Source organism: Xenopus tropicalis, chromosome 10, assembly GCF_000004195.4.
Source record: "Xenopus tropicalis strain Nigerian chromosome 10, UCB_Xtro_10.0, whole genome shotgun sequence".
Lineage (NCBI taxonomy): Eukaryota > Metazoa > Chordata > Amphibia > Anura > Pipidae > Xenopus > Xenopus tropicalis.
The window spans coordinates 7,964,631-7,986,674 of NC_030686.2; the positions used below are offsets into that span (position 1 = coordinate 7,964,631).

The 22,044-nt window shown below is 40.7% G+C and overlaps 1 protein-coding gene across 1 annotated transcript; it reads right to left on the reverse strand.

Annotated features, from left to right (window-relative positions):
• On the reverse strand, window positions 1-21,259 carry krt20 (keratin 20). Its single transcript, XM_031894429.1, has 8 exons — window positions 20,775-21,259; window positions 14,897-14,979; window positions 10,180-10,336; window positions 7,375-7,536; window positions 5,904-6,029; window positions 3,855-4,075; window positions 1,711-1,739; window positions 1-281 (listed from the first exon to the last, which is right to left on the reverse strand). The coding sequence occupies exons 1-8, from the start codon at window positions 21,180-21,182 to the stop codon at window positions 169-171; spliced, it is 1,299 nt and encodes a 432-aa protein (XP_031750289.1). The 5' UTR covers window positions 21,183-21,259; the 3' UTR covers window positions 1-168.
• Window positions 21,260-22,044: the final 785 nt, after the last annotated feature.

The window sequence follows — 22,044 nt, forward strand, 5'->3', positions numbered from 1 at the left end:
TTATTTTTTCCACCTTGATATTTTATTGTTTATTTTTTCAACTGGCATCAACAGAAACACCCTTCTGGTTACTTTATTAAAGTGACATTAGTTTGGCTCTGCGTGTCACTAGAATGAATGGAGTGGCTGGTAGCCTAGCCATTGGCCAGTTGGTTATCAGGTTGAGTGTCACTGCTTCACACTAGGGAGGGCCTCTTCAATTTCTTTAACCTGCGAAGAAACAACTTTCCCATCAACCACTTCTTCCACAATAGTCTTGATCTTACGACTTCTGCTCAGTTCTGAAATAAAGAAACAAGAAAACAAATGCCCATCAAAACAATGCAGGGGGACTTTTGGACCTCAGTTATAATAATACTATATGTTACTTATTTTGCTGTGAAAGTTATGAAATATTCAAACTGCTGTGGCGAGTGTTATATCATATAACAAAATGCAACCTTGTGCTTCATCCTTAGGAATGATGCTGTTCTGATAGGGATAGGAGTATAGGTATCGGACCCCTTATCCGGAAACCCATTATCCAGAAAGTTCCGAATTACGGAAAGGCCATCTCCCATAGACTCCATTTTAATCAAATAAATCACATTTTTACAAATGATTTCCTTTTTCTCTGTAATAATAAAACAGTACCTGTACTTGATCCCAACTAAGATATAATTACCCCTTATTGGGGGCAGAACAGCCCTATTGGGTTTATTTCATGGTTAAATGATTCCCTTTTCTCTGTAATAATAAAACAGTACCTGTACTTGATCCCAACTAAGATATAATTACCCCTTATTGGGGCAGAACAGCCCTATTGGGTTTATTTAATGGTTAAATGATTCCCTTTTCTCTGTAATAATAAAACAGTACCTGTACTTGATCCCAACTAAGATATAATTACCCCTTATTGGGGGCAGAACAGCCCTATTGGGTTTATTTCATGGTTAAATGATTCCCTTTTCTCTGTAATAATAAAACAGTACCTGTACTTGATCCCAACTAAGATATAATTACCCCTTATTGGGGGCAGAACAGCCCTATTGGGTTTATTTCATGGTTAAATGATTCCCTTTTCTCTGTAATAATAAAACAGTACCTGTACTTGATCCCAACTAAGATATAATTACCCCTTATTGGGGGCAGAACAGTCCTATTGGGTTTATTTAATGGTTAAATGATTCCCTTTTCTCTGTAATAATAAAACAGTACCTGTACTTGATCCCAACTAAGATATAATTACCCCTTATTGGGGCAGAACAGCCCTATTGGGTTTATTTCATGGTTAAATGATTCCCTTTTCTCTGTAATAATAAAACAGTACCTGTACTTGATCCCAACTAAGATATAATTACCCCTTATTGGGGGCAGAACAATCATATTGGGTTTAATTACTGTTTAAATAGTGTTTTTAGCAGACTTTAGGTAGGAGATCCGAATTATGGAAAGAACCCTTATCCGGAAAACCCCAGGTCCCCAGCATTCTGGATAATGGGTCCCATACCTGTACATATTTTAAATAGGAGATTCTATAAATCTAAACATTTTTCGGGACAGGAAAATATGTGAGCTGCCTGAAGTTGCTTGCTAGAGTGAACTTTATTATCTATAAGTACTCCTAGTTCCTTTTCCATCAGCAATTTTCCTATATTAGCCCCATTAAATGTATAAGTAAAATATTGTATATTGTAAATGTATATTGTCAAATAATGCTTATTTACTCACCTCTTAATTTCTCTTGTTCGGTTATTGAGCTGAAAAATAAAAATATTGGAAATTAAATCTGCAAAACTGATAACAAATCACAAAAAAAGGAACACTACAAGGAACCATTTGTGACATGGAAAGCAGGGGGCAAAGTGCAAAGACAAGCAGGAATACGTTTTCTCACATTTGCACCCTGCCCTGCACCCTAAATGAAATGCCGTTGGTCTGAGCTCTCCGAAACTGATCAGAAAGTCTTAAAGTGCCCATACACGTGAAGATTCGCTCGCTTGGTGAGTTCGTCAAGCGAGCGGATCTTCACCCAATATGCCCACCTACGGGTGGGCGATATCAGGGAGCGTGTAGGCTAATTCGATCTTTTGGCCCTGGGGCCGAATTATCAAATTATATTGCCGGCAATGGGGCAGTCGGTTTGGGGATCACATCAACGAGCCAATGTGGTCCCCGATCCGACTGAATCTTTAACCTGCCTGATCGATATCTGCCCAATTTCAGGCCAGATATCGGTCGGGCAGGCCTGTTGTTAGTGCCCATAAACGGGCCGATAAGCTGCCGAATTGGTCTAAGGGACAGATATTGGCAGCTACAATCAGCCCGTGTATGGGGACCTTTAAGCCGGCCATTTGTTTGGCGATATCAGGCTAATTTGATCATTTGACCCTCGAGCCAAGCGATCAAATTAAAATGGCAGGTATAGACGGCTTTGGGCAGGTTTGATTTTTCCATTGGATTGGGGACTGCATTGGCTCGTTGATGCGGCCCCCGATCCAATAGAAAAATCAAACCTTCTTGATAAAGATCTGCCATAAATTTCGCGAAACGGCAATAAAATTCGCTCCCAATTTGACACAGCCACTACTTTTGTTGATGCACAGCCAATTTTTCCATGGCAAATTTTCACGGAAGTTTGGCGAAACAATTCACCAATGGCGAAATGCGGAAATTTGCTGTGAATCCATGCCTGGCGAAAAAATTCTCTCATCACTAACTGCCATCCTACTTTAATAGTGTTATATAATATTTCTAGTGATGAGCGAATCGGGTTTGTCACGCAGTTTCTTTGTTGCCCGCGTCTTTTTTTGTCGCTCACGGGCATTTTGACATGACCGCGACCATTTAGACACGACCGTCCCTATTTTGATGCAACCTAAACTTTTGTTGACGAGTGGCGAAACAATTCGCCAATGCGAAATGCAAAGATTCGCTGCTAATCTATGCCAGGTGAAAAAATTTGCTTATCACTAACTGTCATCCTACTTTAATAGTGTTATATAATATTTCTAGTAATGAGAGAATCTGTCCCGCTTCGCTGAAAAATTTGTGAAACCTCGAAAAATTCGCAAAACAGGTTTGTCGCGCCATTTTTTTGTTGCCCACGTTTTTTTTTTTGGTTGCCCGTGGCCATTTTGCCGTGACCGCGACCATTTTGAAGCAGCCCACCCCTATTTTGACGCAACAGCGACTTTTTTTGACCCATGACGAATCGCGAAATGCGGAAATTTGCTGCTGATCTATGCCAGGCGAAAAAATTTGCTCATTACTAAATATTTCCTTTGATTTTTAGTACAGGTATAGGACCCATTATCCAGAATGCTCGGGACCAAGGGTATTCCGGATAAGGGGTCTTTCCGTAATTTGGATCTCAATACCTTAAGTCTACTAAAAAATCAATAAAACATTAATTAAACCCAATAGGATTGTTTTGCATCCAATAAGGATTATTTATATGTTAATTGGGATCCATTACAAGGTACTGTTTTATTTCTACATAGAAAAAGGAAATCTGTTTTAAAATTCTGAATTATTTGCTTATAATGGAGTCTATGGGAGACAGGCTTTCCGTAATTCGGAGCTTTCTGGATAACGGGTTTCCGGATAAGGGGTCCGATACCTGTATATCGTTTATACAGAGCTCTCTTAATCTACTTGGTTCTACTTGAACCAAGACCAAAGCTGGCGTTATTATAAGGGTATCATTATAGATATTTAGCTAAACTGTTAATTCTATCACCTTCCAGCAGCAGTTGGAGCTTTAGACCACAACCATATGAAGGGCTGCCATATGGACATAAAGTCATAGAGAAACTTTCTGCTCTGCCTGAACTGGGACAGTTGGGGGGTTATGAATTACTAAAGCCACTCACTAGACATCTTCTCCCTCCAGAAGTCGGCGATACGTTTCAATCTCGAGTTCAAGGCGGAGCTTGATGTTCAGAAGAATTTCATACTCTTGAGACTGGCGACTCATGTCACTTCGAATCTGTATGAGCTGCTCCTCAATACATTTAATTGCAGTTTGCATGTGGAGCAGCTGTGCAGCATACTGGGCATTGATATTGTTTAGTGTGGCATTCAGGGCATCTTTCTAGAAGGCAAAACGTTTAGAAAGAACTCAGCTATAGGTTACTGTAGGCTTTTTTCCATAAATTTAAACTAAAATTCATTTTGATGACAAAAGTTTATTATTATTTATTATGAAGTTTAAACTAAAGAAAATGGGAGAAGACATTAAACATTTCCATCCATGGTAGTGGTCCTCACAAATTCCATATCTCACTCAAGAAATTGACTAGTGACTGGCAGTGGGAAATATCTATAGCATCCTTATCTCTGTCAAAGACAGGCTAATCCAATACAAAATGTTCTACCACCAATACATCACACCTATTGGAGTAAATCAGATGGCATATGCCCCCAATACTCAATGCTCTAGATATGGAACTGCTTCTGCAGATGTTTTACCATAACCTAGTCTTGTCCTTTGAATTTGGGCAGCAGTTGTTCATTTCCCAGCTATTAATCTATTCTTTCCCAAGGTGGTAACTCCTGCTACCTGACTCTTTGGAGTTCTAGATGCTTGAATGCCAATGAGACATTATTCTATGCAAAAAAATGTTTCCATGCACTGGATGGGTTCCTCTCCAACCACTGTTAGGGTGATGGCCCATGGGGAGGTTAGTCAAAGCGGTTAATCTTGGATACCACGGGCCACTAATCTCCCCAAATGCCTTTTCACCGGCAAAAAGTTAATCACTGGTGGAAAGGTATATGTGTTGCTTTGTTTTCCAAAACTGTGCAAAGTTTAGTTCAGGAAATTTCCCACCAGTGATTAATTTTATTGCCAGTGAAACGGCATTTCCAGGAGATTCGACACTCACAGTATCTGAGATTTAACTGTGTATAACTAATCTCCCCATGGGCCATCATCCTTGGAGCTTGGCTACAGTTAAGGTCCCCATACATGGGCCGATTCTAGCTGCTGATATCGGCCCTTTGAACAGATTTGCCAGCTAATCGGCCCGTGTATGGGCACTCCCGACGGGCAGATCTCGATCGGGCAGGTTAAAAAATCTAGTCGGATCGGGGACCGCATCGGCTCGTTGATTCGGTCCCCGGACTGACTTTGCCTATGCCCGTCATTATAATTCGACCGTTTGGCCCCAGGGCCAAACGATCCAATTACCCTGGATTCTCCCAATATCATCCAGGTGGGGGATATCTGGAGAAGATCTGCTCGATTGGCGACAGCGCCAAGCGAGCGGATCTGCCCATGTATGGTGACCTTTAGTAAACTTCATGGTTTCAGTGTACATATCACTAATGGGATCAGAAGTTAAATAACCACATTCGATAAGAACTGTGGCCACCTACGGGTGGGAGATATTGGGAGAAGATCTGCTCGCTTGGCGACTTCGTCATGCGAGCGGATCTTCCCGTGTATGGGATCCTTTAGTAAACTTCATGGTTTCAGTGTACATATCACTAATGGGATCAGAAGTTAAATAACCACATTCGATAAGGTCTGTGGCCACTAGTGTGACTTGGATCTACTGACTAATCCATCAGCAATCCAATCTACCTAGTTTCCCTACTTCATTCCTCATATTCTCCCTCTGCAAAGGAGATCACCACTAATATAATCCATTAGGCAAGCCTATTCCACCCAACAACTGGAAGATTCTGTTCACAAGTTTACATAGAAGACCCCTGATCTGAGAACTATTGTACTCCCACCCGTAGTTGCTTAACTTACCCTCAATGAATGTATACCAGTGTCATTTATTAATGTATGATCTGACCTGGGCTACATCTTCTATTTATTGCTTTTTTTAATGGATACAATTTACCTTTAAAAATGGTGTAGGGATTCAGGTGTGGGAAGAAAACGGAAATAATTCTCATGAATCGTTTACCTTACTGATCTCAGACTGAAGTTCTATCTCCAGGCTTTGGACATGGCGTTTAACTTCTTTAACAGAGGACCTGTGTTTTTCCAATTCAGTGACGTTGCCGCCAATCTGTATATTGACTTCTTCTATCTGCAGAATGAAGGGTTATTAAAGATTAAATACACAAAATCACGATAATCAGGAATGAATGTTTATGAGAAAGCATTTCTGTCTCCCTGTGTATTTGTCTGATGGAAATATAAAGGGGGGATATTTTTAAATTATTTACCCCAGATTCTATGATATACCTGCAATTTTGGTTTTACCAATGTGGCTGCCCACAACCTACCTTAACAGCTCCTTGTATTGGGGTTATGGCAAATCATATAGGGTTATAATTACAATGGTGGAAATGATGGACAAATCCCTAAATTGTGTAATAAAATGGCTGGAGTAGATACAATATCTCTCTGTACTAAGTACAATCTGGCTGGAAAAATATAAATTTTTTGAATGGATGATAACATCACAATCATGCTGTTATTTACTTGTTTATCTCCTTGCTCTTTAATAGCTTAAGGTAGACCATCAGATATCTTCTTGTGTCCCTGGACACCATTGCTTTCCAATTCCTTAACTGGATCTCCTCCTATCACCCCTGCTGTCATTTGTTTGCACATTTATCATCTAATTCCTCATTTCTTTAATAATAAACACACTGGGGGTCATTTATCAATAATGGGCAAAATTGCCCATGGGCAGTAACCCTTGGCAACCAATCAAATTGTTGCATTCATTGTTTTACTTGCACATAGCTGGAAAAAGCAAATCACTCATTGGATGCTATGGGTTACAGCCCACGGGGAAATTTGCCCAGTGTTAATAAATGAGCCCCACTGTCTTGATTTGCGGTTGCCAACTGGTCAGATTTTTACCAGCCTAGCCAGTAAAATACCAGCCAAGGACAGGAAATGTACTTTCCAGTAAATTTATAATAATTAGTTAATTGGCCCCAGTCTGCTTCCAATCCACCCCTTTATTCCTGTATTAGCTCCTATACTTAGCAAATCCTCTGCTGCTTCCTTGCTTCATGACAAGGTCTGGCCCCTCAATGTGAAGATCCGCCCCTTTGACATCACAACCCTGCCCATTCTATGTCACAACTCCACCTATTTTGCATCATGGCCCAACCCCTTGCAAACATCCCCCAAATCAGACCGGTATACTTATTTTATAAAGATGGCAACCCTTTTGCTCAGATTTATTATAGCTAATTATACCCAAGCTATTTACTTTGGACTTCAAACTTGACTTCTGTATCTTAAGAATGACTGTATATGCAATTAACCATTATAAATGGAGAATGATTTAAAGGGGAACTAATCCTGTTATGAAAAAAAAATCCCAAAATCCACTAAACTGTGGTGTATACTTAGTAATTCTTTTGGACAGATGGTGGCCCTTAAGTGATTGGTTGCTGTTTGTAGTAACACACCTGGGTCTCAAACTGTTGCTTGGCATCTTGCTTGATCTTCGATACAACTGCTTCACATTGCGCCCTCATATCAGCCAATACTTTCGCCAGGTCCACAGAGGGGGCTGCATCCACCTCTACATTGATGTGGCCTGTTATTTGGTTACGGAGCACAGAGGCTTCCTAAGGAACAACAAGAGAAAAGTTTATCTCAAAATGTTATTGTCCTCTTTTCTCAAAAATGCTTCACTTTTCATGCAAGTAGTTATATTAAAGATTACACAGACTGGACCTCATTTACTGTCAGCAGTGCTAGGTACAACATCATAATACATCAATATATCAAGTGACTGTGCTTTGGTTTGGTTGCACCAATGGACCTATTAATGTGAATAAGGCACAAGGGACAGGGAGCAGATACAACAGGAAACCCTGTATATTTCACCATTGACCAAGCATTGGTAGAGGGTTCCCTTGCACTAGGGGTCCCCAACTGTTTTTACCTGTGAGCCACATTCATATGTGAAAAGAGTTGGGTAGCAACACACAGTGATGGACTGGCCCACCAGGATACCAAGAAAACTCCCGGTGGGCCCAGGTGTCAGTGGGCTCCTCCTGCTCACCCAGCCATTTGCCTTGTATGCCTATACCATGGCCATTACTCAATTCTATATGGGAAGAAATTGAAGAAATGGAGGAAAGGATAGATAATAGTATGTAGGAAGAAGTAATTTAGAGACCAAAGAAAGTGAGTGAAGAGAAAAGTGAAAAGTGGGCCTAAGGTCTAAGGTTTTCTGGGGGGCCCTTGGCACCCCAGTCTGACACTGGCAACACAAGCATGAAAAATGTACCTGGGGCATCAAATAAGGGTTGTGATTGGCTCTTTGATAGCCCCGATGGGGACAGGCAGCCTACAGGAGACTCTGTTTGGCAGTTGACTTGGTTTTTATACCACCAAAGTACCTCCAAGCCAGGAATTCAAATATAAGCAGCTACTCTGAGGCCACAGGGAGCAACCTTCAAAGGGTTGGTGAGCAACTCGTTGCTCCTGAGCCACTGGTTGGGGATCCCTGACTTACACAATAAATATGGGCCACTTGTCACCTTATTTTTGGGTCAACCCCAACAATCAACCTGATTGTTATTAAAGGTCATCAGAAAATAAGTCACATTATGTATTTACAGAATAAATGTTGAGCAATGGCTTTACTGGGGAAATGCCAAGGTTGAAGGATAAATCTTGTGAGAAATTTATTGGATTTTTTCAAGTAGTTTTGTTTGGATGAATAAATATGGAAGAGTAAGCATTGTGTAAAACAACCAAGGGCAATATTTAGTTACTCCCTTTGTAAGTTTACATGTCATAAATCATATTTTTAGGGCCAGTGGATGTTTATAACTTTAATTTATTGCTATGTGGGTTACATAGTGCTCAATGGGAGACATATTAACTAGGGAATGTAGCAGCAGGATAACTTCCTACATAAACCTTTATTTTATTTAAAAATTACAATTGCATATGCCTGTTCACACGTCCATTGTACTTTACTTATATTCTACTTAGCTGTGGAACCCCCTTTGAAGATAAAAGTCATCCACGTGTTCAAGCCAAGGCTTGAGTGACAAGTATGATTTAAAGTCTTCTTGAATCATGAGGAGAAATAACACAAAAGCAGAAGACATAAAACCAACCAACCATTATGCAGTATTACATGGTTATAAAGGTATGGGGACTTTGGATCCAATATAACTATAGATGGATAAAATATAGAGTTTGAAATAGTTCAGAGATTGGCACTAACAATGTCAGGACTTACTGGTATTTGGTCCCAACAGAGCCATTTTCTTTCTTCAGTACTTTTTGTATTACCGCTGTCGGCTCCCTTTCCTCCTCCCACCTCATTAGCGCCAGGTATAGCTTTTCATTCAGTTAATGCCTTTGGTCATTGCTCAGTGCTTGGTCATTAAGCCTTTTTACTGAGATCTTGGCTTTCCGGGAGATTGTGAATTCTTGTTCCTGGGACTCGGAACTATGAAGAAGATGGGGTCCATCTCCTTCCTAATTCCCGAGTCCCTGTCTGGTTCCATGACCCCTGCCTTGTTGCTGCACTCCAGTGCCCAGTGCCCTTCCTTACCCTGTTCTTTTGGATCTTCCGGTTCTGACCTCAGGCCTGTTCTTTTACTCTGTTTACCAGCTGCCTTTCCTGACTACCAGCTCGATTACTGGACTCTACTTGTCTGCTGACTGGCCTGATTACTGGACTCTGTCTCAGCCTTCCATTGTATTGTGTTATGACTTTTTGTTTATTCAATTCCACATTCATTTTATCAAGGTTTCTGCTCTCAGTTGAGCCATCTATGGCTACACCCCAGGTTATCCAGCATATGGGCTCTTATCTGCCAGCCTCTCCTCAGTGAGAGTACGTGACACTGGCTTCTGCTCAGTGGAGGAACTAAGTTATAAAGAAAGGCTTGGCATTTTTTTAACAAGGTATACATGTAAGCACAGTAAATTCTTCAAGTTCGTTTTCAGGTAAGATGGGGTCACCTTTGGGACCATGGGTAAGCCTCTTTATCAGGGAAAAAAAGACATATGATCCTGACCAAGAATTTGTGGAATGAAGAGGTAATTGTTAACTACATGGTCCTTTTTCCATTGTAGTGAATAGTGTCCAGTTGCAACATTGTGCAATGTGCCATCATGTGCAAGGAAAACCTGTGTTAATCTGTGTGTTTAATTGTGAGGTTATCCATTAACCACAAGTAAAAGTGTAGGTTGTGGATTTGTAAATTTTTACTTGCTATACCCGATCCACCGTTCCTCACCTCCTCATGGTTCTTCCTGAGATAAGCCAGGTTCTCCTGCAGGGACTCATACTGGTGTTCCAGGTCTATTCTTTGGAGATTGAGATCATCGATCAGTTTACGCAGTCCAATGATGTCTTTTTCCACACCAATTTTGAGGGACCGCTCACTTTCAAACCTACAAAAAGTGAAAGTTTACGCACAAGTTAATTTGTGACCTGAAGGCAAATGCATAGTATTGTGTAATTGGAGGCAGTAAAGCCTTTCCTTGTCTGAGGAATGTACAAAATGTGTTAATTTGCACTCATTCGCAGTGGGAGTTCCTATGTCTTCCAATATGTGTTCAATATGTGATCTAAAATGTCTACTTCCTATCTATTTCATATTAGGATTATTCTTCATTTCTATTGTCTGCTAGGCTGCTCCCTTCTAAGTGTTAAGTGGCATAAAGGGATTCAAATACAGACATAGGACCTGTCATTTGGAAACCTGTTATCCAGAAAGCTCTGAATTATGGGAGAGCCATTTCCCTTAGACTCAATTATAATTAAAAAAAAATCACATTTTTAGAATGATTTCCTTTTTCTCTGCAACAATAAAACAGTACCTGTACTTGATCCCAACTAAGATATAATTACCCCTTATTGGGGCAGAACAGCCCTATTGGGTTTATTTCATGGTTAAATGATTCCCTTTTCTCTGTAATAATAAAACAGTACCTGTACTTGATCCCAACTAAGATATAATTACCCCTTATTGGGGGCAGAACAGCCCTATTGGGTTTATTTAATGGTTAAATGATTCCCTTTTCTCTGTAATAATAAAACAGTACCTGTACTTGATCCCAACTAAGATATAATTACCCCTTATTGGGGCAGAACAGCCGTATTGGGTTTATTTCATGGTTAAATGATTCCCTTTTCTCTGTAATAATAAAACAGTACCTGTACTTGATCCCAACTAAGATATAATTACCCCTTATTGGGGCAGAACAGCCCTATTGGGTTTATTTCATGGTTAAATGATTCCCTTTTCTCTGTAATAATAAAACAGTACCTGTACTTGATCCCAACTAAGATATAATTACCCCTTATTGGGGCAGAACAGCCCTATTGAGTTTATTTCATGGTTAAATGATTCCCTTTTCTCTGTAATAATAAAACAGTACCTGTACTTGATCCCAACTAAGATATAATTACCCCTTATTGGGGCAGAACAGCCCTATTGGGTTTATTTCATGGTTAAATGATTCCCTTTTCTCTGTAATAATAAAACAGTACCTGTACTTGATCCCAACTAAGATATAATTACCCCTTATTGGGGGCAGAACAATCGTATTTGGTTTATTTCATGTTTAAATCATTTTTTTGTAGATTTATAGTATACAAAATTTCACCATCTCATAGCTGACAAGGTCGTGCAGAAGTCAATGGGAGCTTTCCTGTGCAAATTGTAAAATATTTATTTACTTCGGGATATTTTCGCTTGTAATCACATGGAAATTCTTAAGAAAACAAAGAATTTGTGGGGATTTGTGTTTGTTCCACAATTTTTTTCATTTGTGCTTTTAATAATTATAGTTATAATAAATGCAAAAGACGTTTGTGCTTTTTTAAAAAGTGAGTTTAGTTGTGGTAGAAAAAAACACAAAAATTACAAAAATACGTATTTTATTGAATCTAAATGTTCTGAGCGCTACGAAGTTCTATTTAATGAGCTAGAATGCTTTGTAGCTCTCTGAGTTCCTTATCTGTGTGTAACTAGTGCCCTGATTAGCAGCACTTAAGCAACTTTGTTCTACTGATAATCAGCCAGACTACAGGTAAATATACAAATAAATATGTATTTTTCATACAATATAATTTAATAAAAGAAAAAAAAGGAAAACTTAAACAAATGACAATACAGCCAATGTATTCGGCACTGTTCCCCAAAAATTGAGAAGCCAATTTGCTTGATGAGCACTGGGTCACCATTCAGCTTGGGATAGGATGGTCCATACCCCACAGTGGTCCAACAGATATTACCCCTTAAATAATCAAAAATCAACTGAAGGACAATAAAAGGTCAGAAACACAGAATAGACCTCTACAAATACCCTTACTCTTTAGTGTAGCAAAAGTAAAGGTCCCCATACACGGGCCGATTGTAGCTGCCGATATCTGTCCCTTAGACCGATTTGGCAGCTTATCGGCCCGTGTAGGGGCAGAAACAAGGGGCCTGCCCGACCGATATCTGGCCTGAAATCGGCCAGATATCAATCGGGCAGGTGAAAAAATTCAGTTGGATTGGGGAACGCATCAGCTCATTGATGAGTCCCCGAACCGACTGCGCCCTTAACAGTCGATATAATTAGCCTAAATTCCCCCGATATCGCCCACCTGTAGGTGGGGATATCGGGAGAAGATCCGCTTGCTTGGCGACTTCGCCAGGCGAGCGGATTGTTACGTTTATGGGCAGCTACCAAAACTTTTTGATGTAATGCTCACAGAGAGCCCACACTTTTAGAGGATAGATGAATAGTGGTGAGGCACAAACTAGGCCAGTGGACCCCAACCAGTGGCGCGCGAGCAACAAGGTGCTCTCTGCCCCCTTTGATTTTGGTCCTAATGGCCTCAAAGTAGGTGCCAATTTTTAAATTGTCTTGGAGACAAGTTTTGGAAGCCCACAGTTTTACCCCAAGCAGAGCCTCCTGCAGGCCAGCAGTCCACATGGGGTTACTGAATAGCCAATTACAGCTCTTATGTGGCACCCGCAAAACTTTTTTTTATGCTTGTGTGACTCCCCAACACTTTTTACATCTGCATGTGGCTCACAAGTAAAACAGGTCAGGGATCCCTGGACTAGGCCATCCAAAAATAAAACCATGGAAAGGCAGGGAAGGGGTCAGGAAGCAATGTCAAGAACAAGCAGGTCAGTAACCAGAACTATCAGTAAAGGACTAACAAAAGGCATGAGAAGGATCTGCCAATCATAAGCCAGAAAGGAAACAATGTAAAATAAGCGATTTAAGTACAAAAAGGGCACCAAAAGCAAACAATCATGTGGTGGACATGTACTCCCACAATGGATCAGCAGAGACTGCTCCCAGGCACCAGAACCATGCAAAGTGAGCTGAAATACCAGACCCTGGCATTCCTAACATATATTCTTCTTTTCCATGTAATGCAGATAATCCCATAATGCTTTGAAACTGGCTTTCATATGACAATGCGATTTATATTTCTTCACTCTGCTGTCTTCTAAAAGGGGTTGTACAACTATGGCAATTTAGTCTTTCACATTTGCTTATTGTTCCCTGTGCTACCTACAGCAAAAGCTGAACTTCTTAATAAAAAAATTGCAGAATCCACTTAGTTTTCAACCATATTTAACATTCCGTGCAAGATACAATTGTCTGGGTAGGACTGGTTCTTAAATTCACCAATATTTTGGTTAGCAGTCAAACACCCTGCTCTTCCTCTGCCCTTACTGTCTTTTGTTTAGACTTTTCCTCACTTTTGATATTTATCACAAATTAGTGCTGAGCGAAATGACAAGTATTTGTGTTCTTCAACTGACATAATGAAAAAAGTCCAACCTGTCAATAGTCCAGTTGCATGTGTATTTTCTCTCTCCGACGAGTCAATAGCCAGTATGCCCAAGTTTTTGCTTTCTCCAACCAACAGTGAATAGCCAATGTGCCCAAGAATTTGCTTTCTCCAATTAACATAGTCAACAAAGTCCAACCAGTCAATAGCCAATATGCCCAAGTATTTGCTTTCTCCAACCAACATAGTCAACAAAGTCCAACCAGTCAATAGCCAATGTGCCCAAGAATTTGCTTTCTCCAAACAACATAGTCAACAATGTCCAACCAGTCAATAGCCAATGTGCCCAAGAATTTGCTTTCTCCAAACAACATAGTCAACAAAGTCCAACCAGTCAATAGCCAATGTGCCCAAGAATTTGCTTTTTCCAAACAACATAGTCAACAATGTCCAACCAGTCAATAGCCAATGTGCCCAAGTATTTGCTTTCTCCAATTAACATAGTCAACAAAGTCCAACCAGTCAATAGCCAATGTGCCCAAGAATTTGCTTTCTCCAACCAACATAGTCAACAAAGTCCAACCAGTCAATAGCCAATATGCCCAAGTATTTGCTTTCTCCAACCAACATAGTCAACAAAGTCCAACCAGTCAATAGCCAATATGCCCAAGTATTTGCTTTCTCCAACCAACATAGTCAACAAAGTCCAACCAGTCAATAGCCAATGTGCCCAAGAATTTGCTTTCTCCAATTAACATAGTCAACAATGTCCAACCAGTCAATAGCCAATATGCCCAAGTATTTGCTTTCTCCAATTAACATAGTCAACAAAGTCCAACCAGTCAATAGCCAATGTGCCCAAGAATTTGCTTTCTCCAACCAACAAAGTCAACAAAGTCCAACCAGTCAATAGCCAATGTGCCCAAGAATTTGCTTTCTCCAACCAACATAGTCAACAAAGTCCAACCAGTCAATAGCCAATATGCCCAAGTATTTGCTTTCTCCAACCAACATAGTCAACAAAGTCCAACCAGTCAATAGCCAATATGGCCAAGTATTTGCTTTCTCCAACCAACATAGTCAAAAAAGTGTAACAAAAAAGTCCAACCAATCGACAGTCATATGTCCAAGTGTTTGCTTTCTCTAAAATATAAGGTCAACTTTAAGGGTAGATATCTTGGAAAAGTGAAAAGTGTGATAATGCTTACTTGAGTCTGAAGTCTTCTGCAGCCAACTTAGCATTGTCTATCTTCAGCAGGATCTCAGCATTGACCATGGTACTGTTCAGAATCTGAAAAATAAACAAAAAAATGTTTTATATTTCTTTTTCAATTGTGTTTGGACAAATTAGACAATAGAAAACTCCTTTTGGAAGTAATTATGCTAACTTATTTATTCTAATGTTTCATTGTTGGGTTATAAGTATATTCCATGACCACTTCAAATACTTGCAGAATTTTTTGGTGAAAAAAAATTGTTCCTCACTAGTTCTGAAGTAAGAGGCAGAGCTTACATTTTAAACAGGTCTCAGGACTCACTAACAAATGATAGTGCAGGGTGCAAATGAAAAAGTCCAGGGGGCTGATTTACTAATCCACAAATCCGAATTCCGAATGGGAAAAAATCGCATTGGAAATGAAAATTTTGTGACTTTTTCGTATTTTTTGCGATTTTTTTGTCGCCGTCGCGACTTTTTCATGAATTAACGCAACTTTTTCATGAATTGTCGCAACTTTTTCGTAGCCATTACGACTTGCGCGAATTGTCGCGACCTTTTCGTATTGAGCGCTAGTAAACGGCGGGCAAACCTTTCCGATTTTTTCGTGACGGCTACGAAAAAGTCGCGACAATTCGCGCAAGTCGTAACGGCTACGAAAAAGTCACGACAATTTACGAAAAAGTTGCGACGGCGATGAAAAAAATCGCAAAATACCGATCATTACGAAAAAAAAAACGCATTTGGACGCTTTTCGGACGTTCCTGGATTAGTAAATCAGCCCCTAAGAGTCAACCCACAGGAACCACCCAATACAATGCTATGTGACCACTTAGATTTGTTATTTGAAAATGATATCTAGTAGTTAGTGATGGGCAAAATAATTCAGCAGGCATGGATTTGCGGCCAAAAATTCTCCCGCATCAAAAAAAATTGTCACACGTTTAAAAAAAATTGTTGTATGTGTAAAAAAAAATGATGCGTGTGACAATTTTTTTTTCACGCGTCATTTTTTTTTTTACGTGCTCGGCAGTTTTTGCCGTTTCGCAAAATTTACACCGATTCACAAATCTTTTGAAAGATTCGCAATTTTTTCGGCGAAGCACTACTAGTTGTGTTTTGAATTGTATCATATTAAAATAAAAATATAGATAACCAATCTAACCACCCAGGTCTTGCCGAAAGACCCACGTACTTAACTGCCGGGGAGGCCTTTTCCTGAGCTCTCTAAATATTCCCAGATCTTAGTCATGTTTTCACAGCCACCCGTATAGCTTTAGCAGCTAAATGGAAATCTATAGATCCTCCCACTATATCCGGAGTAATAGCCAGAGCAAACAGCAATAGACGTTTTGAGGACAAAATAGCATTCCTACAAAATACAGTAAATCTGCTAATTTCCAACAGATCTGACCAGGTCTATTTGGGTGTTCAGGGGCCTCACCGACTAGATGCTCAGCAATGTGCAGAACTACTTCCTTGATTTTGACCCACCCTAGCCACAAGCTTCCTTCCACCGACTAACATAAACCCCTAAAACTATCAAGGTTAATGTCCCCATACACGTTGAGATTTGCTCGCTTGGCGAGATCACCAAGCGAGCGGATCTTCACCCGATATCCCCACCTACGGGCGGGCGATATCGGGGAGCGTGTAGGTAAAAAAAAAAATAATTTGATCGTTTGGCCCTGGGGCCAAATGATTGAATTATATTGGCGGCAATGGGGCAGCCGGTTCGGGGACCGCATCAACGAGCCGATGCGGTCCTGGATCCGGCTGAATTTTCTAACATGGCCGATCGATATCTGCCCAAATTCAGGCCAGATATCGGTCGGGCAGGCCCCTCGTTTCTGCCCCTACACAGGCCAATAAACTGCCGAATCGGCAAGAAAATTTTTTTGATGCCCGTTTTTGTTTGTCGCCTGTGTCTACCTTTTGTCGCCCATGGTTTTTTTTACGCAACTGCGCCCAATTGACGCACGGCAAAAAAAAATTTCCATGCCGAATTTTCGCAAAACAATTTGCCAATGGCGAAATGTGGAAATTCGCTGCAAATCCATGCCTGGCGAAAAAAATTCGCTCATCACTAATCAAGGCTGAGAGTTTTTTCCCCCCAATCAAGCTTTCCAGGTCATACCATTCTTAACCAACCCCACTCCTTCCCTTCCTTTTCTCTCCTTTCCCCTCTCCATATCCCCCTTACTAAAACCACACTCTTTCTTAAAACTTGGACAATTTGCTTAAACATAGAATGCATATCAGGTCGACCATGTTCTACCCAATGTTTTGAATGCTATTCTACCAAAAGATAGTTTAAACTGTTAACCCCCTTCTCAGGGGCAGGCCAAGCTGACTGGGCGCCCTAGGCAACCCGGTCGGCCACCTCGTCCCTGCACCTTCCCCCCCTCCTCGCGTTTCAGCACGCACGCGCAGTTCCGGGAGAGGGGGGCATTGTCTACACGATAGTTCAATGCCCCCACCGCGTATTGACAAGCGTCGGGGGCAATGAAAAAGGAGCTAGGGGTAGGCAGGAGAGGTTCCTGCCTGGCGCCCCCCAGTGTTTGCGCCCTAGGCAGCTGCCTCTTCTGCCTTCCCCTAGTTCCGGCCCTGCCCCTTCCCCCTTTTTCTTTTCTGTACGCCCCAAACTCCTTTCTTTCAATAAAATATAGATAATTAAACATCTTTGACTGTATAGGTTTTAATAAAGAGCTCCACCATGTCGACAAAAACTTAGATATCGACTTCAAAAAGTATTTCATTATCAGTAGTAATTTATGGAATTAATGAATTACAGCAGCAACTATTTATAGTAGTAAAGTAATGTATTTGGCTTGGCAACTGCCGTTTTGTTTCTTCCTGTTTAGTTGCTTCTCCACGCAACCCCTTGTTGTCCGCGATTTATCAGTTTATGACCGCTCGCAGGTTTACAAAGGGTGTTCACGCCCTCATTTTTAGATATTGTTTTAGTGTTCGTACTTCTGCTGTTCGTCATAAATCAAAGTTCAGTTGTAGAAAATGCCATAATATCTTCATATAGCCAGAAATGACCTAACCCTTAAGATATGCGGCGTTGCCAAAATATTTGTTTTTGATAACTGCAGTTGCCATGGGGTGGGTGATACAAGACGGAATTATCAATCACAACTGCATTGTGTCAGTTCCATGAGCAAAAAAAAAACAATTTCTGCAACAAAATTGAAGGTCACCCACAAACCTAACCCTTCTGGGCCCCTATATACATAATGCAGGCCTAAGCCCTCTGCAACCATATGCTACTAGATAATAATAAAGGATTTATTTGAAAATGTCTATACGTATGCTTTTATATCTAATGTTGGCTTTACATGGTCAGATCCAGTAGGTCAACCCAACCTGAGCTCTCCTAGAGCACATACAAGGGATCAAAAGGTCCAGCACATACAGAGACTGCTTTAAATGACCAAATTGGAGACTATATTCAGAATCACATTACTAAATGGGCAAATGATGCATCTGCCCAGCGCCTCCTGATTTGGGGGGCCCACTGTGCCCTACCTCCATGACTCCTCTGCTTCCGCTACCTTCTTCACCAACCGCTGCACTCTCTGCTTTTTCGGAACAAAATCCAGGGTGGCCATACATTCCGCTATTTCACTAATCTTACTTACTGATCTTACTGACATTTGTAAAGTTAATGGAGTGGTTATTGGCCCTTTTCCAGTGATCTTACTGGCTGGCATGTTTGGCGTTAGTGGAGTGCTTCTTGGCCATTTTCCAGTGATCTTATTGGAATGTGTGTAGTTATTGGAGTGCTTCTTGACTATTTTCTAGTGATCTTACTGGCATGATGTGTGGAGTTAATGGAGTGCTCATTGGCCATTTTCCAGTGATCTTACTGACATGTGAGGAGTTAATGGAGTGCTCATTGGCCATTTTCCAGTGATCTTGCTGACATGTGAGGAGTTAATGGAGTGCTCATTGGCCATTTTTCAGTGATCTTACTGACTTGTCTGGGAATAATGCAATGCTTATTGGTCATTTCTACAGTGATTATACTGGCATAGCTGGGGTTAATATGCACATTTTTTTAAGTAGTAATTATACTGGGTTTTGTTTTGGTGAAATGGGGGTGGTATAAAAGGGTGTGGCCTAAAAGTTGGCAAAATGGAAAAGGGGCTCCACCAATTGCATCTTTGTCCAGGGACCACCAAGGCCTTATAATGGCCCTGACTAGATTTTCTCTTATTACCTTCATACTGTATTATAATTGACTGATCAAAGCTAATTGTTGACTGGTTGATGTGGGTTACTGCTGCTGAATAATATGAAAGCCATTTTTTTAAATTTGCTTTCTGCCTTTTTTGGTAAGAACATGATATAATGGACGAGGGATATACAATAAGTTGGTTGTCCATACTTTTATAAAATGCATGGGGAGATGCACTCATTTGGTGAGGCTGGATCTTTGCTCAATTTGGGATAAAACAGGACGATTGAATCATTTGGCCGTGAGCTAACAATCAGATAATAAGAGAGGCCTTTGTAGACTTGATGGAAGAGGACCACACTAACATACCAATGTGATCCTTGCCTGATGGGATTTCCAAATTTGCCCAACTGGTTTCTGGCCTATTGTTGGCAGGACTTTTACACATGCTCATAAGCTGCCAACTAGGTCTGGAAGTCCCAAGATGACCCGGTGTAGGGCTTGCTTAAGGCTAGTTTATGTTTGCTAGATTTGACCACCAAGGTTATGGGCCAAACTGGGTTCATCTCCTCACTTGGCCCCCAAGACAATTAGATCACAACATTGCACTATGCGGCCCCATAATCCTTACTCAACTGAATTTTCAAGCCAACCCAATAGATATAAAGAAAAAATAGATTTAACTTTTTGGAAACTAATTTCAAAGATACATAAGTTGCGTATAGATGTTTATTATATTTCTGCAACAGCACAACATTTAGGGCAGTGGCACACGTGGAGATTAGTCGCCCGCGATAAATCTTTGTTACCTCAGGTGACTAATCTCCTTGACATGCCATTCCACTGGCAAGAATGTAAATCGCCGGTGGGATGGCATATGCGTAGCTTCGGTTTCCCGAAGTTGCCCGAAGTTGCCTCTCAAGGAAACTTCGGTGCCAAATTATTAATCTTGGTTACTGCCGGGGACTAATCTCCCCACAATGCCATCCCACCGGTAAGATAAAAAGATGTATCGTGAGGCGACTAATCTTCCCTTCTGCCACTGCCCTTAAGCACTGACACCTGCATCTTTATCCTGTAGGTGGGAAATGTATGACGGAAATCAGATAATATTTTCTTTAATATTCAGTCCTAATCCACCTTACTGATACCACAAAACACTCTGTTTACTACTTATGGGCAACAACAGGATAATCAAAGGGACATTTGCCAGAAAAACAAATAGAAGGTATTGACGCTCAGAGATATTCCAACCCTGGAGCTTCTGTCACCTCCGGACCAGGCGTTATCTCCAGGGTTGTCTCAGTGTTCTGTTGAAAAAACATGGCAGTTGCATCCAAAAGTGCACTTTGCTTGTAAGGGTAAGTAAATGTGCCCTTAGTCTTCAGTCATTACTGAGTTATTACTCATTGCTGATTTCCACATGAAAGCATGCCATGCTGGCATTCTTATGCTAGTCACATTCATTGAAATGGATGAGGTGGTTTTAAGTATTGAGCGGGATGGAATGAAATATGCCAAGTGTGCCATAGGACAAAGAGATAATACAACTCATGCAACTGGCACACTGCTTCAGGTGTGTGGCTTGGAGACCTTTTTGACTTTGTGACATAAGTATATCAAGCAGGAGAAAGGTGCTCCCTGCCACCATAATAGACAACTTCTATAACAAGATAAATCTCACCTCATTTTGTAGAGCCTCGATGGTCTTGTAGTATCCTTGATAATCCTTCTCTCCCACGCCAGCGTTCTTGCTGTGCCACTCTTTGATCTGTAGTTCTATCTTGGAGTTAGACTTCTCCAAAGAGCGTACTTTCTCCAGGTAGGTGGCCAAACGATCGTTCAAGTTCTGCATGGTTTGTTTCTCATTGCCATTGAGCAAGAGGTCACTGTTGGTATTGACCAACAAACTGCTGCTGCTGCCACCACCATAGCCACTACTATAGCTTGAGCTTTTTGAAATCTTAGTACCATAGCCTCCAGCTCCACCATAGACGCTTCCAGCATACCTTGTTTGGGGGATTATGCTGTAGTTTCCACCTGGTGATGAGATTGCTCTGTCTACAGCAATGGTCCTGTACATGTTTGCCATGGTGGACTGTAGCTTAGTATCAAATTAGACTGCTTGAGTGGCTAAGCAAACCTGGGTACAGTTGGGATCTGTGAAGCTGTGTTTATATATATACACACACAGTCAAGATTAGTAGCTCCTCCCAGTCTATAAAGACACAGCTCTACCCATATCAGCAACTGATAAGGTTGAAAAGACTGTTGAAAAACCACCTTTATGCCATATATGGTTTGTTCGCTCACCTTTGGATAAAGGTCCTACAGTAAAATGGCTTGTAAGTGCATCACACATTGTTCAACAATAAACCTAGGCAATACTACATTTCCTGTATCAAAACACTTTTTGGATAAGGGCCATACCTCAGACCAATTGAAATTTATGGTGCTGGAAACTATGTCCCCTTTTAAAGGAGAAGGTGATAGGGAACTCAAGTTAAAGAAAAAAGAGGTGTTGTGGATCAATAAACATAGGTCATTATATTCCTTAGGTCTAAATAAAGATTATGATTTATTTTTGTTTATTTAATTTTGTATTGTTCTGTATTGTTATGTTAAGTTGGTTTATTAATTGATATGGGCTCTCTGTTTGAGGTCACTTCCTGTATATCCTTTTAAATTCAATTTGTGTATCACTGCTCTGTATATGGTTTGATAAAGGGCACGTAGTCTGCCCAAAACATATTTTTAATACATATATTTTTGCATGATTCGAGTGTTGCTCCATTCTTCCTGTTTGTTTATGTTAAGTGGAGACGAAATGGCGCCACCTATAGGAGCAGACACAGTGACTTTGGATTGCTGTGGTGACAACAGTGCTGTGGCATTTCCAATATTATATATATATATATGTGTGTGTTTTTTCTTTGCTTTTTGGTGATTTTGCT